The sequence below is a fragment of the Sebastes umbrosus genome, chromosome 21 (assembly GCF_015220745.1).
Source record: "Sebastes umbrosus isolate fSebUmb1 chromosome 21, fSebUmb1.pri, whole genome shotgun sequence".
Lineage (NCBI taxonomy): Eukaryota > Metazoa > Chordata > Actinopteri > Perciformes > Sebastidae > Sebastes > Sebastes umbrosus.
The window spans coordinates 20893873-20910729 of NC_051289.1; the positions used below are offsets into that span (position 1 = coordinate 20893873).

Here is a 16857-nt window from a genome sequence, read left to right on the forward strand (position 1 = left end):
AAACTCACACACGCTAGAAAATGTTTGTTTGTTTTATACAAGCCATTACTGTCATATGACAACATGTGATTTTAACCTCACTGGAAGGAGGAAAGATGAGCCGTTTCTTGGAAATGTGATGCTTTCAAAGGCTGAATCAAAGTCATCATAATAATTATAATGAGATCTTCCCTGAGGCCTGAAAACGACATTGTATCGACATAAACTGTGCTATTGTATTATAATCAGACATGTAATGAGGAAACCGACCAGTCTCATAACACTTAATACAAAACAGATGAAACAGATAAAGAATTCAATTAACCCTGTGTAGAAGCTTAACTGGAGGCCGCTACAGCCCCACAGTCAGCAAACATTCAATATCCATCACCTCATAGCCGGCACACCGTAATCATTTCTGTTCTGGGGATGCGTGAAAGAAATGGAATCGATCACTGTAATTTCATTTCATTCAACAGCAGCCATCTGTTTACTCTGTCAGCGGTACCAGCTATAATCATGATCACACTGTTAGCGAGGATGCAGCAGAAAGCGAGGCTTTCCACAAGGACTGATAAAATGTCCTGAGGTGGCAGCAGGGATGTGACGGACCACGGCCGCAAAACCATCAAAACAGGCTTAGCTGGTAGTGTGCTACTTGTGCCTCTCAGATTATGTCTGTCTGAAAACACACCAATCTATCCCTCTTTCATGATTCTCTGTGATGTAACATCCTGGAGTGCAAAGTGTGGGCGGTCTCGGACCCCCTAATTAACCCCTTAGAATCCCTGAAAACATCAAAATCACATTTTCAAATGAAAACAGTCTGACAGTGAACAGGCAGCGTATATATAGCCTATTGGTGCTGCAGCTGCTGCCGTGGTTATAGTTCTGCAAACTATACAGTAAACATAAACAAAATATTACATTTAAAGTTCTCTTCATATTTGCAAAAAGCATAATTTATGTATTTAAAGAGGATCTATCATGCTTTTGTGCTTTTTCCCTTTCCTTTAGTGAGTTATATCGTTTTTAATGCATGTAAAAGGTCTGCAAAGTTACAAAGCCCACGCCAAAGAGAGTTACGCCTCGCTTGAAGTCCTACCTTTTTTTTCTGTAACGTGATGATGTCACTAAGTAACACATTTGCATAATACCTGCCTAGCGACTAGTTTGGCACGCCCTCAAACAAAGCTAGTTAGAGCGGAGCTGCATAGGAGTCTGAAGTGAGTTTGATTTGGTTGACCAATCACAACAGTGTGGGCCAGCTGACCAATCAGAGCAGACTTTTAAGGGGGGGAGGGGCAGAGCTCAAACAGAGTGTTTCAGACAGAGGATGAAAAGGGGTGCTGCAACACAGCCGGCATGAGAAAAATAAAGTGTTTTTTGAACATTAAAGCATGTAAACAAGTTCTAATAGAAACCCAAAATACAAGTATGCACCTGAAAATGAGCATAATAGGTCCTCTTTAAAGTCCAATTGGCTACATTTAAAGTGCTTGCAAAAGAGCTGTACAAAAATTAAATAATTAACTTAAAAAATCTATTAAAAATTCATAACAGAGTAATAATTGGGACAAATTGGCAGTCTGGTGATGCTGTATCCAGATCTCCTAATACATCCAGTTAACAGGGTCAATCATTAAACCTTAACACTAGAATTGATTTAGAGATAACTGAGTTGCCAGTAACTGTCGAGCTTTGCAGGTGTGGCGTTGGGATTTGCAAAACTGGACTTGTGCAAGACCGGAGATAAAAACAAAACAAAAAAAAACAAGCGTTTTACGTAATGCTTAATTACACATCCAGCAAAGGGAAACGTTTGCTTTGCATTCAAATTTGGACATATGAAATGGCAGAATTCATGTATGGTGTAGGAAAAGTAATTATGGATGTAGACCATGTAAAGCGAAGATATGACGGCGGTAAATTAGCAACAACAGATGTACTCTGAGTGTAGAGAGACAAACACGGCGTGCATGCTGCAGGTTCCTGTGTGTTTACTCCGGCTCAATTAAGAAGTGTAACAGCAATATGCATATTCATAATTTTTTAGCCTCAGTTTTCATTTTCAGCTGTGGAATCCATGACTGGATTATTGTCCCATATAAATATTTTGTCAGTGCACAGAACAAAAGCAGCATCATCATCCCACAGCGCCTGAGCCAGTCAGGAGACGATAACTACACTACGGCCTCCCTATTTATACGGACTGTGTTGATAAATCAAGGCACTGAGCTTAAAGAGACATCGCCACGGGAGGAATAAGGAACTCTTCCTCTTTCCCTCTTCCTGCCAGCCATTATTTCAACAATAGTTAACTGGGGCTGTAAATTTACACTGCTCTGTGTTGCAAGCTAATTGTTTCTGAATAATGGAGACGGAGTCAGCCATATGCACATAACGCAATTATCTCTCTGTGGTTTCAGGGCAAAATCATGACGACGAAAGAGGTTGGCTTCTTTCCAAGCGACGCTGTGAAGCCTTGTCCATGCGTAAGCAGCATTTCCTTCTATTCCACGGCTACATTAGGGCCTGTTGTAGCAGCTCTTGTTTGGCTACATGTGCTTACTAGCAGGCCAGTGATGTGAGGGTGGTTGGGGATTTGTGAGGGGAGGTAAGCTATTTTACCTGGCACGAGAAGAAAAACAGCCCACGGGGTTTTCATGTTCTGAGCACAAAAGTGGTTTACTGTCTAATTCACTTCATCAATAAGAGGCAAAGAAGAAAACAATGTCTTATAAGCAACGAGCAATACTTTATATTGTGCAAACTGAACTGGAAAGCTGTTCGGGAGGAATCATGGTGTGTATTGGCTTCACTGACTTAAATTGCTTGTTTTCGTCCTCCCTTCTATAAATCTCCCCACCGCTGGATTGTCATGTTCCGTCCGATAAACTGAAATTCACACTATGTCCAGCTGCTTCAGGAATACGAGCCGTCCTGCAGATAAACTCTTATCACTGTTTTTATCTACACTTCTGTAAAGATAAGAAGAGCATTAAGCTGTTTTATTGGGGGTTGTATTGTGTTTTATGGAAGGAAAAACATCAGCTTACTGTGGAACTGGCACCAAGTACTTTACTGTTGTGGTGTACTGTACGTTGTTTTTAGGTTGTATGAGTTCAAGCTTCATGAAAATAACAACAACACATGTCCACTTTTGCTCTTTGCTCCAGGTCCCGAAGCCCGTCGATTACTCCTCTCAAGCTTGGTATGTTCACAAAACAGCCGCCTCAGTCTGAACGGGTTACACAAAGAGGGTTAAAGTCTTTACTCATGCTGAAAAGCATCGTCCTGATGTAGGGAAGATCAGATCACACAAAACAGCTACAGTACAGGCTGATAAGTAATAAGTAGGGCTGTCAAAGTTAATGGGATAATAACGCGTTAACACAAATTTGTTTTAACGCCACTAATTTCGCTTTAACGTAATCGCTCTAGTGAAAAAGACACTGGCATCATATGAAACTACAAAACCTAAGTTATCCATTGATACCAACCATGTCATTGTCGCAAAAGAGGCTAAATAACACTCCAAGCTTACGCTAAATTTTGGCGAGGAAAAACTGGCATGGCCATTATCAAAGGGGTCCCTTGACCTCTGACCTCAAGATATGTGAATGTAAATGGGTTCTATGGGTACCCACGAGTCTCCCCTTTACAGACATGCCCACTTTCTAATAATCACATGCAGTTTTGGGGCAAGTCATAGTCAAGTCAGCACACTGACACACTGACAGCTGTTGTTGCCTGTAGGGCTGCAGATTGCCATGTTATGATTTGAGCATATTTTTTATGCTAAATGCAGTACCTGTGAGGGTTTCTGGACAATCTCTGTCATTGTTTTGTGTTGTTAATTGATTTCCAATAATAAATATATACATACATTTGCATAAAGCAGCATATTTGCCCACTCCGATGTTGATAAGAGTATTAAATATTTGACAAATCTCCCTTTAAGGTACATTTTGAACAGATAAAGAATGTCTGATAAATGAATTATGATTAATCATGGACAATCACCGCGATGAAATATTTTAGATATATTTTTAGATTCGATTGACAGTCTTAGTAATAGGTCATTTGGCTCAGATAATGACAAAATATTAATTTATTTGAATTCCACACACAAATCAAAGCAGTTACACTATGCAACTCTGACCCGGAAGTGTGAGCAAATTAAACAGCTGCCACACAGATTGTACAGTAAAGGACAATACACAGTAAATTAACAGTACGCAAACAGTCAGTGACGTCTTTTCTTTTTGGCCGTTGTGCTGTAGGTTCGCGGGGCCCATGGAGCGGCTCCAGGCAGAGGCAGAACTCATCAACCGGGTCAACAGCACCTACCTGGTCCGCCATCGCAGCAGAGAATACACAGAGTACGCCATCAGTATAAAGTACGTCTGACATTCCTATCAAGTCATTCATATACAGACAGTGTCAGTGTTGCCACCTCTGATTACAACCTTGGATTTAATGATGATATTATCAGGAATGAAAATGATACACAATGTGTACTCATATTAGGAGTGCTCTTTAAAGGTAATATGTGTTTAATGACACAAATGTAAGTAGTGACAACAAACATACACATTTTATTGAGTAATAACTATGGGCTTGTCTCGGGTCCAGCTATCAGCAATCATCAGATTTTATTGTTTCTCTTCACTCTCGGCTGCTCTGGCTGCCTTTAGCCAAACCACAGTATTGACCAGACGTAACTCCCGGCTATACAACACAATTTGATGGACCCATTTATAGTTCCTCTGCAGGGGGATGTGCTTTGAGTCTGCGGTTAACCACAGTGATGTATGTGAAACTGACCAAACCAGATGCTAATCATGGAGCAGGATCTAAGGGAGTTAAGGCACGTAGCAGTATTCATTATGGTTTGACCTCAAAATCCACAAAAACAATCATATTAGTTTATAATTAGAGTCACACAGCCATGTTAATCTCGGTAATGAGAAATTAACAAAGCACATTTCAGAAGCTTGGGGTGCTAGTGTTGTTTGTAACTCTATGCATAAGTAAATAAATAGCTTCAGTGAAAACGCAGGCAGGGAAAAGAACACTTTGCCAGTGAGCGACGGAAACATTCCTTTAAATTCGTGTAACTTTTTTTTAGCATCTTTTTCTTTTCTGGAGAATGGAGCGCTTTCGGTGCCTTCTTCTACGCTGAAGTCTTAATTGCTCGTGTGCTCAGACGCGGCGGTCTGAACAGAGCAAGGAACAGCTGTGAGACTGTTCAAGGTTATTAAAACGTCGACTCCTTCGTTTTCTGTTTCTCAGAGTAGAGCCGGTGGAGCATTTGTGATGATTGTGTGTTAGAATAGCCAAGAGAGACCTCCGTTCTGTATGAATTAAGCTCTTAACTCTAAAGGCAGCTTCTTGGATAGTTCTGGCCACCCATAGTAGAGAGTATATCTGGCACCTTAAATCTCTAACAAAGATTTGAAATCAGTGGGCAACTACGGCTCTGAAAAGTGAAGCCAATGTGGAAGTGCCTTAAACCTGCATTCTTTCTAATAGCCAGCAGGGGGCGACTCCTCTGGTTGCAAAAAGAAGTCTGATTGTATAGAAGTCTATGAGAAAATAAGCCTACTTCTCACTTGATTTATTACCTCAGTAAACATTGTAAACATCAGTTTATGGTCTCAGTCGATAGTTTCAAGTCTTCTTCAATACAACATGATGTTCATTTAGTGAATTATGGTCCCATTTAGAGTCAAATAGACCATAAAACAGGGGATGCTTTAGGGCGTGTCTATCTTGTGATTGACAAGTCGCTACCACAGCGTTGTCCGGTCTGGGAGTTGTCCGTGTTTTCGTCTTAGAGCTTTAACCCTTTCACACTGGGTTTTCAGTTCATGAAAGTTAATTATAACATTTTGGGTCGCTTAAAATTGTCTCATTTTGCGTTCGGTTGTACTTAGCTCCACCCTCTCGTGTCACTTCTGGTTGCAAATAACCAAGATGGCGACGGCCAAAATGCCGATCTCAAGGCTTCTAAACAGTAATTAACAGTCTGGTACGTTTGGGTCGATCGCAATTTGGAATTGGGTCTAATTATCCTCAGGTCCTTTCTAAAAGTAGTTTATGCAAGTAGGTTTAAGTACGTTTTCCACAAGTTCAAGGTGACAATTTACAAACTTTGGAAACAGGGAACAAGCAGATTGATGCAGTTGGCCCTTTATCAGTTGAATAATTACTTATAAAGCATCACTATGAAATTCTCATGACAGACATCCTAGATTTCCGCACACCCCGACCACAGCTTTTACTCCTCCAGCCTCAAAGCCCCATCAGCCACCCTGTTAATGCCAACACATGTACGTGGGTGGGTGGGCGTGGGGGGGGAGCGGTTACACACACATTTTTTCCTGACCACCCATCATTCATGTGTCACAGACCTTTGGGAAACTATGCATTACAGCAACGGCCGCGCACCCCACAGGGGCCAGGGGCGGGCCACCGATCGATGGCGGTGATCAGAGACGGAAATTAGACTCATAACTTATTCAATGGCCCACAGGTACAACAACGACGTGAAGCACATAAAGATCCTGACCAGAGAGGGCTGTTTCCACATCGCAGAGAACAAGAAGTTCAGGAGCATATTAGTGAGTCCTTTCAGCTTCTTTTATTTTTTAAATTCCACCACTGCAATTCATAAATAAATCATTGTGCACGCTTAATGAAGTGTCAGAAAGTGAATTTTATTTTAGCAGTGTGCACAAAAATAGCCGTGATTAGAGACGTGTTTATACTGGCCGGAGGGCTTCAGCATTATAGATAAGTCCAGTGCATATTGGAAAGGCTCTTTTCTTTGTGCCATCATTGTATTTTCTCAGATTTGCTAATATCAGGTTTTGGAGTGTAATGTTTTTTGTAATTTCACTGCATTTCATAGAGGCAGAAACCCTGATCAAAAATTCTGTCGAGTATTAGTTGGCTATTTGACATCTACAGCAGGTTAAAAGCAATAGTGGCAATAATAAGATTCAGTTTTCAAGCAGACGCTTCATGATTTGACAGATATGTAAATGCTACATATGTTTCTGTCGTCGTAAGAGCAGAAAAAACACAAACATGGGTGAATCATCTTGTTTTACAAACTGATTTTCACAATAAATGTGACATGTAGTAAACACAAATGCAAATGACTGCATATCTATTAGTTTACTTACTTATTTTTTTATGTATATTTGTTGTGTCTGTGTGTGCGTTCCAGGAGCTGATTGAGTACTACAAACACCACTCGTTGAGAGAAGGTTTTAGGAGTCTGGACACAACACTGAAGTTTCCGTACCGGGAACCGGAGAACGCTGCTATGCACCGCCACAACCGGTCGGGGAGCAACAGTGAGTAGATCTGAAGAGTCACTCTGAATAGAAACTGTCCACCACTGAAACACTTTAATGCAGTAATGGTAGCGACTGATAATGCAACAATGTCAAAACTACTGACAAAGGATTAAAGACAACTTCAGTGCCGATATTTAAAGTTTAACAGAGGAATCAGTATATGTATATTTTGAGCTGATGATACGTAGCACTTCAGACTCTGATATTTTATGTTACATAATGATTTTCATGCTAAAGATCATCTCCTTGGAAAGGAGCTAAATTACAAACTTGGCAGTTGTTGACTTGCGGCCATTAAAGGCACTCTGTGGAGTTTTTCACCCCCATGGAGCGATGTTTTTATTGAGCGGGTCCCCCTTCTGTTTGTATCTCATGCACAGTGAAGTACTCTAATAAACAAATTACGTAATGTTTACATTCAGAGGGTATCTTTAAGTTTTTGGTATCTTTATTCGGCCATGGCTAAACGCTGTGTAACAGGACTGGGAGGCGGACAGGGAAAATAGTGGAAATGGAGCAATCAGAGTCAGATTAGTGGTCAAAAAGGGGTTTTGTTTACTCTAACTCAAAGTCCCACCAAAACAACAGAAAATCTAACTCCTTCAGGAACCCTAACGCCTTAACTGGCAAATAAAAAAAAACTAGCTTAGCCAGGCCGCTAGCCGACTTACAGGTTCAACAAATAACCAAAGTTAAACCTGGAGATCTAGGGAGCCCTCACTCACAGCATGCCACACTAAAATAGACTCTGCTCACTCCTTAATTCTCCCCTGATGAGGAGATCAGCTCTAGGTGTGTGGCTCCCCACACCTGTTCCCAATACAATTTTCAACTTGTCGCTCTCTCTCTGGACTGTCCCCACCTGCTTCAAATCCACCACCATCATCCCCATCCCCAAACAACAGAAAGTGACCAGCTTAATCAACCGGTGCCCCATAGCCCTCACCCCCATAGCCAGCAAGTGTTTTGAGAAGCTGGTTAAATCCCTCATCTGCCCCATGCTTCCCCCCCACCCTCGACCCCTGCAATTTGCATACCGCCCAAACAGAGGCATGGAGGACGCCATCGCCCACGTCCTACACACCGCCCTCTCCCACCTGGAAGGAAGGGACACCTATGTGAGGATGCTGTTCGTGGACTACTACACACCATAGTGCCCTCCAAGCTTGTCACTAAGCTAAAGGATCTGGGCCTGAACGCACCACTGTGTGACTAGATCCTGGACTTTCTGACGGAACGCCCCCCAGGTAGTGAGACTGGACAACCTCACATCCTCTTCACTGACTCTCAGCACGGGAGCGCCACAGGGCTGTGTTCTCAGCCCCCTCCTGTACTCCCTCTACACCCACGACTGTGTGGCAACAAGGGGCTTCAAACACCATCGTGAAGTTCGCGGACGACACAGCAGGTTGATCTCCCATGGCGACGAGACGGCCTACAGGGAGGAAGTGACCGCCCTGGAACAGTGGTGTCAGAACAACCACTTCTCCCCTGAACGTCTCAAAGACCAAGGAGGTCATCGTGGATTACAGGAGGGGGGGTTTGAACTCCCCCCCAGTCACCATCAATGGCACAGCGGTGGAGAGGGTGGACATCTTTAAATACCTGGGTGTCAACATCATATAAAACTGAGAAAAGCAGCAAATCCTCTACATCTATGAAGCTGAGAGAAACGTCGCAGACTTGTGAGATATTTAAGTCAGTAGAGCAGTCTGTGTGATCTGACAACGTCACTCCGCTGATCAGTCATGCTCCTTTTCATTGTTGATAGTTTTTGTTTCAACCTGCAACATGCTGCTGTCACCGGCTCTGCTGATTCCTCCAAACCACTACTCCAGTCGCCTGTTCTGTTTTCTTTATCTATCATCCTCTCACAAACACTGCTTTAATTTACTTGGCAGCATCTTCACAGCCTTAAAAGAGCCAGGTAGCTATTTGTTGTTAAAAACAGTCCGGTCTGACGTTAATTGTTTTTGACCGAACTGTCAAATGGTGGTTGGAGAATCCACTGAGCATGTTATTAGTTTTGATACTCTCTGGACGTTTACTGAAGATCAAATCGATTTGAGTTTCAGAAGAGAGAGATAATCCGGTAGAGCCTTCAATGAGTTAACGTCAAGACCATTTATAATCTGAGATGTGGTCTTATTTACCTAGTGGGTGTTACAGGAAAGTCAAAAGATAATATCATCCATTAATAGTTAGTATAGAGTGATTTAATCCATAGACTGTATATAAAGATGGACAACATGACAGCGCCCCAAAAGTGAAGCCAAAACATCTGGATCGTCCCCTGTTGGTTGGTTGCAGTATAGGTCATAAAGCCCGCCCCCTCCATGTTAGCGGATGGGACATGGGCCAACATAAAAATTGGCTGCTAACGCTCCCGGACGGAGAACTGGAGACAGTGAACGCAGCACCGTGGCTGTTACAGTAGCTCTCCTGATGGTGAACTGGGGACTCAGTTGTCTGTTTTGCTCATAAACTGCAGCTGGCGCACCGCTGACAAATCTTGTCAGTTAACGGTTAGTAATCGGTTAACGAGTGTCGGTTATCGGTTAATAAAACATTTTCAAAATTAGCATCCCTAGTTTAAACCATCAATCATTAATCAATTAACCTTTCCCTGACAAGTGTTGTGATATTGAAAGTGAAGCTCACCAGCAGATTGTTATATTTCAGCCGTCAACTGCTGCAAGCATCATTTTAAACTTCAGACAGCCCTAAATTTGTTAGCAACCGCGCCTCAAGAAGTTTTGTCCTTGTGAATGTTGTGGTGTGCTGTCTGGCAGTCGTCGGGGTGAAGATTTGAGCTGTTTGATATTTCTTACCTGTGTAATAATGAGCTGTTTGTTCTGGCAACACCTCAAGACAAAGCAGCTGTTGTCACCAACTTTTTTTTTCCGAGGAGCAAAACCGCACCGATGATTATTTATGCATGCAGCTGCTGCTTTGTCAGTCATTACCCTTACTAACCTGATTCCTCTCAGCATTCAGGTGTTGGAGATGTTATTTATCAGGGCTGAATGAGAGAGAACACGACATCCAGCGAGATGTTTTTCCTCTCTGACTTGGAATGTAACAGATGTAGGGTGTGTAACTTTGAACCGGGATTTTAATGAGATGATATTTGGGTTTGCAGTGAAGCAACACATAAAACAGCACAGCACTGTCAAAGTGCCAACTCAGGAGTGAATGTGGACATTGCTGTGACAAAAACTATAGTTTTTCTAGTGTAGTTTGGGGATGAAAATTGTTTTTTAAAGAGTACAAAGACTAGAGTTATTTGGGGGAAAAGAAATTCTGTATAAAATCACTATTATACTTTGTTTTATTGGCTTGTCTGATAACGCCAGGTGGGAATAAGTTTGAAAACCATCAAGAGAGGGTTAAACACTGAAGTTGAAAGTGTTGTTCGCCCTGTAAAGCACCCATGATCACCCCACACAAGCTGAATTTTTCAAGCAATGCCAGAAGAAAAAGGTATTAAACAGTGTGTGAGCCTGGCAAAGCAACATTGCCCATCAGTTGGTTAATGGAAACTGTATGACTTATCGCAATCAGTGGCAAAATGGGATTTCATTTGAACCCCGTTTGCCACCGCGTGCAATGGGAAAAAAAGAAAAAAAAGTCCTGGCTTGCTGACGATCGCGTTCCAAGCAGGAGAAATGTGAACAGATTGTACAGAGCTGTTTGGTTGTTCTAGAGGAGGCCTGTTGTTCAAACTCCGCTTCAAAACACAAGTCGAGACAGCTTCAATCCAAATTAGTTTTGCTCCGGTGTGGTCTTCTATCTTGTAGGCAGCCTCCTCCTGTCGTGCACAATTCATTTTCTCTCTTCCACGTCTAAATGACTCTTTTGTTTTGATTTCCATCCTCCTTGAAGCACTGCTGGAAGACTGCTAATTAATGTTTATGCTTTGTTTTATGTTTTTTGGACAGCTTTGCAGAAGGCAAAACTGATTGATTGATAGTTGTTTTTTAACCAATACGCCAACTACAGCAGCAACACTGTTAACCCAAAAATGAATATGTGTCCATGGAACAATCTCAGCTGACAGCGTGTGTGGGACTCTGGGCTGCTGATTGGATTTGAGCTCACCCTCACTCTCTTGTGAAATGATAGGATGCGTGTGTATGTGTGTGGTCTCCTCTATTAGTCAGCCAGCCCACATTGTGTATTCCAGTGTGTTCCACAAATCAGATTGTGCAAAAATGAAGCATGTAAAATGCAGCTGGTGTTTTGGTGGCTGTTTGAAGTGGAGGGCGATCCCTCTTCATATTGCTCGTACCTAGACACCATTAGGGGTTGCTGAGCTGTCTCTCAGTGTGCTGATTAGTATTCATTTTAAAAACCGCTGGAGCTCTGCTCTCCTTACAGCATATCAATAACCCAGGCCAGTTAACTTGCCAGCAGTATTGTTGGAAGCGGCACATTTTTCATAAAGTTTGGGCGTTCATCTGCCATATTGGGGATTAGATTTCATATTCCCAGTGGCAGAAATAAAAAATGTGTTACAACTCAGATTCAGAGCCCAGGTTCTTCGCAGAGTAGTAAACTGTACATTATTAATAATTAACATGGTTTATTCAGTGTAATACATTAATGTAAAAATAAACAACTTTAAATATTCTGAAATTAAATATACCAATTAATAGCTGCTATTTGTAACTCCATATAGCCTATAGCCGTGGACGGATTATGAGACAATGGGCTCCTGGACAGTGACATGTGAAAGGCCTCCCTACATCTTTGTAGTTGTTTTGCATTTCCTTGTAGTCATTTTGCATCTCTTTGCGGTCATTTTGAATCGTTTGGAAGTCCTTTTGCATCTCTTTGTGGTTGTTTTGAGTGTCTTTGTAGTCGTTTTGCATCTCTTTATAGTTGTTTTGCTTGTAGTTATAGTCATTTTGTGTCTCTTTGTAGTTGTTTTGCTTCTCTCATTGGCTGTTTTGTATCGTTTTGAAGTAATTTTGTGTCTTTGAGGTTGTCTAGTGTCTCTTTGTGGTTGTTTTGAGTGTCTTTGTAGTGATTTTCTGTCTCTTTGCAGTTGTTTTGCTTCTCTCATTGGTTGTTTTGCATTTCTTTGTGGTTATTTTGCATCTCTTTGTAGTTGTTTTTAGTGTCTTTGTAATCGTTTGGTGTCTCTTTGTAGTCATTTTGATTCTACTTGTAGTCATTTTATGTCACTTTGTGGTTTTTTTGCTTCTCTCATTGGTTGCTTTGCATCTCTTTGTGGTCATTTTGCATTGTTATGAAGTCATTTTACATTCCCTTGTAGCTGTTTTGCTTCTCTTTGTGTTCGTTTTATGTCCTTGTAGTCATTTTGTGTCTCTTTTTGTATTTGTTTAATTTATTTGCCAACAACAAATGTTCATACTGAGGCTCCGTGCCTAGTAGGCTCATTTGATTATCCATCCATGATACTTATAAGCCAACTATCACCTTCTAACTTCTTGCATCTGTCTAGACTCTATATAATGTATTTTGAATGAGACTTTTCCGTTGCCCGGACAGTGTAAATAATTCCTGCATCAGGACTGGGATGTTTTGTTCACCCCAGTTAAACTTTTCTGGACAAAAAAACATTCCTTGGCTTCCATTTAGCCAACTACTTCTATTGAATTTATACTGTTTCTACTGAGGAAAACCTTTGTAGCATCAGCATTTTCTCCTGACTGTACTTGCGCCATATGTTGACATTCCAAAATAACCCAGTGGACTCAAATTTATCCATAAAGACCAAGGCACTAATACTTCTATTCCCCAGAGTCCCTGACACTGCCAACTCACATTGTTGGAACCAGATCAATGCCTGGAGGAGAGATAGAAATACAAACGTGGGTTATTGCTCAAGTTGATTGCCAGGTAAAGCCACAGTTAGTCCTTCAAAAGTAGAGAAATCTGCACTGTGGACATGTGAGCTTCAGAAAGACCACATAAAGAAATCAATTATAAATACAAAATACAGCAACGCTATTGTCTGACAAGATGTCAAGTTAAATGTATCTGTCAGTGGACATTTGGGAAGATGTGTATCTGCAGTTGTGGCTGTATTACAGCTGGATGATTATCTTTATAAATATGCAAATAGAAATGTATTCCCTACGCTGTAATTGTGAGTGCACCGCATGTTCCTCCCAATTAAATGCACAAGTGAAGCTGTCGTCGCCCATTAATGATGCAGACATCCCTTTGGCGAATTGGAAACAAGATGTGACATCACTTTATATTTCAACAAAATCTCAGCAGTGATGTGTATTTGAATTAAGGTGAAAACATTGAAGGTCCAAAACAGTCAAGACGATCTGTCAATTTTCCAACACCAAAACACAAAAAGTGCACTCCAAACTGCAGATTTTGAAATGTCACAAACATTATTAAAACTTATTTAATTTAGAGCACCTCTTCATTCCTGCAAGTGTATTATGTAAATTTATAAAAGCCAGGTTTTGTGGATTTTGTGTTTCAGTTTCAGAAGTAAGAGCCTTTCAATCCTTTTTTTTGTCTTTGTTAAACACAAGCAATGAAATTTCAATCCAGACCAAGAGTTTGATCCCTCATATTCAAGTTAAATTAAATTAAATTTAATTACACAATTACGCAATTACACAATTAGGACAAACAATGTAAATACTTTTACAATTAAAGGTCTTATTGATAACATTATTGTAGACAAATGTAAAAAAAAATAAACATCATATATCTAAAAAGCCGGTAGAAAGGTGCTGAATGAAAGTATGGATTTTCCTGAAACAAATGTATATGATTGTGAATTAATCATTTTTAAATTTTTGGCGGGTCCAAAATTAATGTTTCGTTTATATCTGTGGAAGATATCTGACGTTCGGTCCCCACTTCTAATAAGGCTTGTGAGCGAATAATAAAACGACGTTGGTATCACATGGTGTCTCTGGGTCGTCGGTTAGTGTGGAACAACTAACAACTGGCAACGACTTGTTGTGAAGTGAATGCAATGGAACGGGGGAGGGAGAATGTGACATCTAGTGGCTGAATGTTATCAATAGCACCTTTAACCATCAGAGAAAGAACCGCTACCAGTGGCTGTGTAGATAAGGCATACACCTCGCTGGAGCTCGTCCTGTGCCTGTCGTCATTTATTTTTTATCAGAGATGCAACTGTGTTCTTTATACCTCCGAGTTGGGATTTTAAAAAACATGTTTTATTTTTTCTCCTTTGCTTCTCTCTCCTTCTACCATCCTCCCCCCATCCCTGCCCTCTCTCCCCTCTCTCTCTCGCATCTCTGCGCTCCCTGCCTGGCCTGCCCCGCCATAGCCCCATTGCTCTGCGGCCTCTCTTTTGTAACTCCTGCCGGCTACAGCTTTGTACCTCCTTCCTCTGCTCCCTTCTGGTCAGGTACAGGTATTGCTTCTCTCTCTCTCTCTCTCAGTCTGTCTGTCTGTCTGTCTGTCTGTCTGACTCTCTCTCTAACACTATCTCTCTCTCTCTCTTTCCTTTCATGTTGAAGGCTGCTTAGCATGCTGGCTGTAGCTCAGTTGCATTCACATCATCTTCTGAATCTCTGCCTTTACATCTGCCGTCCAGCTTCCCGTTGCACCATTTCACCTCTTCCATAGTGGTGTGCACATACATGCCATTCTGTGTGGAGAATAGGGACTTGTTTGTTTTACTAATGCATGTTAATTTGTGTGTGCATGTAAATATCAGAGCGTGAGGCAGAAGCTGTTGAGAAAGGAGGTGTTTTCGGAGTTCGGGTTGTGTTTGCTTGTGTGTGTCTGTCCGTCAAAGTAAAGGTGGAGGTGTCCAAATACACACAGCTCCTCTATATTAGATATTCTCTCCCCACGGCCAGGTTGTAGAGGTCTGACATTCCATTTCGACCTGTCAGCTTAGCCCAGTCCGACCCACCAGTCAGTGTCTGAAGGAGGTAGGAAGCCGGCAGGGTGGGATGGAGCAGAGGTAACTAGCTAACCGTCTCCACAGCTGTCTCTCACACTGCCGTCTCCTCGACAGGATGTCTAGTCGCACACACACACGGCTGTCAGCACACTCGGCTCAACTAAAGCAATGCACTACACAGCTACAAGGACTTGCGGGCCACACTTCTCTATCAGTTAGTCCTGTCGAGTTTCAAACCGATGACTTACTCAATCAGGTTACACCATTAAAACTGAGGAAACGTCTTAGCTAGTGAAGACTTTAGTAACTTTAAGTTTCTACTAGACATTTGTAGAGCCGTACAATTAAAAGCAATCAACTAATGTTAGGTAATACACAGGAAGTCACTGTATAGCGTTACACGCTGCAGCACAACTTCCAAAGAGAAGAATGTCAGGAGGGAAACGAAATAGAGGGCCGAAGTCATGGCGAAACGCTCAGGCTAGCAAACAGTATTTTATCTGGCGTCAGGTCACGTGTCAACCACATTCCATATTATCTCTTACTCTTTAGTCTTATATTTCATATGTTAGCAAGCTAACGTTAGCTTTGTCAGTTGAACTGGCTACGCAACAGTGACACCTGGCAGTTACCGGGTGGAAACATTTGGCAACAACTAGCTAATCTCTACGTAGGAACTAGTTTGCGTGGTGCAACCCCATTTTTTTATTTAGTGATGTGTAAATCTCCTCTATAGTAAACGCTTAAGTTATATCTGGGCTAAGGCTAATATTGAATACTGACTGAATATTTGAATACTGACATTTATATTCTAATTTACAGTATGCTAACGGAAGTAGACTTTTTAAAAATGTATCAGATAAATTCTACTACTACTCATAGACTGTATATAAGAAGTGGACGTAGTCACCGTGACGTCACCCATTGGTTTGTGGACTCTACGGTTTGAAGCCTCAAGTTCGGCATTTTGGTCGTCGCCATCTTGTTTTTTTGCAACCAGACTTGACACGAGAGGGTGGAGCTAAGTACAACCGAACGCTGAATAAGACATTTTTAGGCGACTAAAATGTTAATATTAACTTTCATGATCTGAAAAAATACTGTGAAAGGGTTAAAGTTGTAAGACGAAAACAAGGACAACTCCCTGACCGGACAGCGCCGTGGTAGCGACCTGTCAATCACAAGGTAGCCACGCCCTAAAGCATCCCCTGCTTTAGAGTCTACTTTTCTCTAAATGGGACCATAATTTACTAAACGAACATCACGCTGTATTGAAGAAGACTTGAAACTAGTGATTGAGACCATAAACTCATGTTTACAATGTTTACTGAGGTAATAAATCAAGTGAGAAGTAGGCTCATTTTCTCATAGACTTCTATACAATCAGACTTCTTTTTGCAACCAGAGGAGTCGCCCCCTGCTGGAAAGAATGCAGGTTTAAGGCACTTCAGCATTGGCTTCACTTTTCACTACTACTAGTACTATAAGTTGGCAGATGTTTTCACATTTCTTAAGGAAAAGTGAGAAAGGAGAGGAGGATGATAGTGAGAGTTTTTTCAGGGTGAATGAAAAAATATCAACCATCTACATCTGTGTGTGTGTACATATGTCAACACTGAAACT

General features: G+C 41.5%; 1 protein-coding gene across 5 annotated transcripts in view; it reads left to right on the forward strand.

Annotated features, from left to right (window-relative positions):
* Positions 1 to 16857, forward strand: part of LOC119480426 (guanine nucleotide exchange factor VAV3) — a 113823-nt gene that overhangs the window by 90375 nt on the left and 6591 nt on the right. For 4 of the 5 annotated variants that reach the window (XM_037756616.1, XM_037756617.1, XM_037756618.1 and 1 more), the window contains 6 exons: positions 2409 to 2474; positions 3159 to 3193; positions 4266 to 4382; positions 6521 to 6608; positions 7220 to 7349; positions 14650 to 14730. In XM_037756616.1, the coding sequence (XP_037612544.1) occupies positions 2409 to 2474; positions 3159 to 3193; positions 4266 to 4382; positions 6521 to 6608; positions 7220 to 7349; positions 14650 to 14730 (517 nt within the window). The remainder of the gene's footprint in view (positions 1 to 2408; positions 2475 to 3158; positions 3194 to 4265; positions 4383 to 6520; positions 6609 to 7219; positions 7350 to 14649; positions 14731 to 16857) is intronic. The other variant, XM_037756619.1, reaches the window with a different exon arrangement.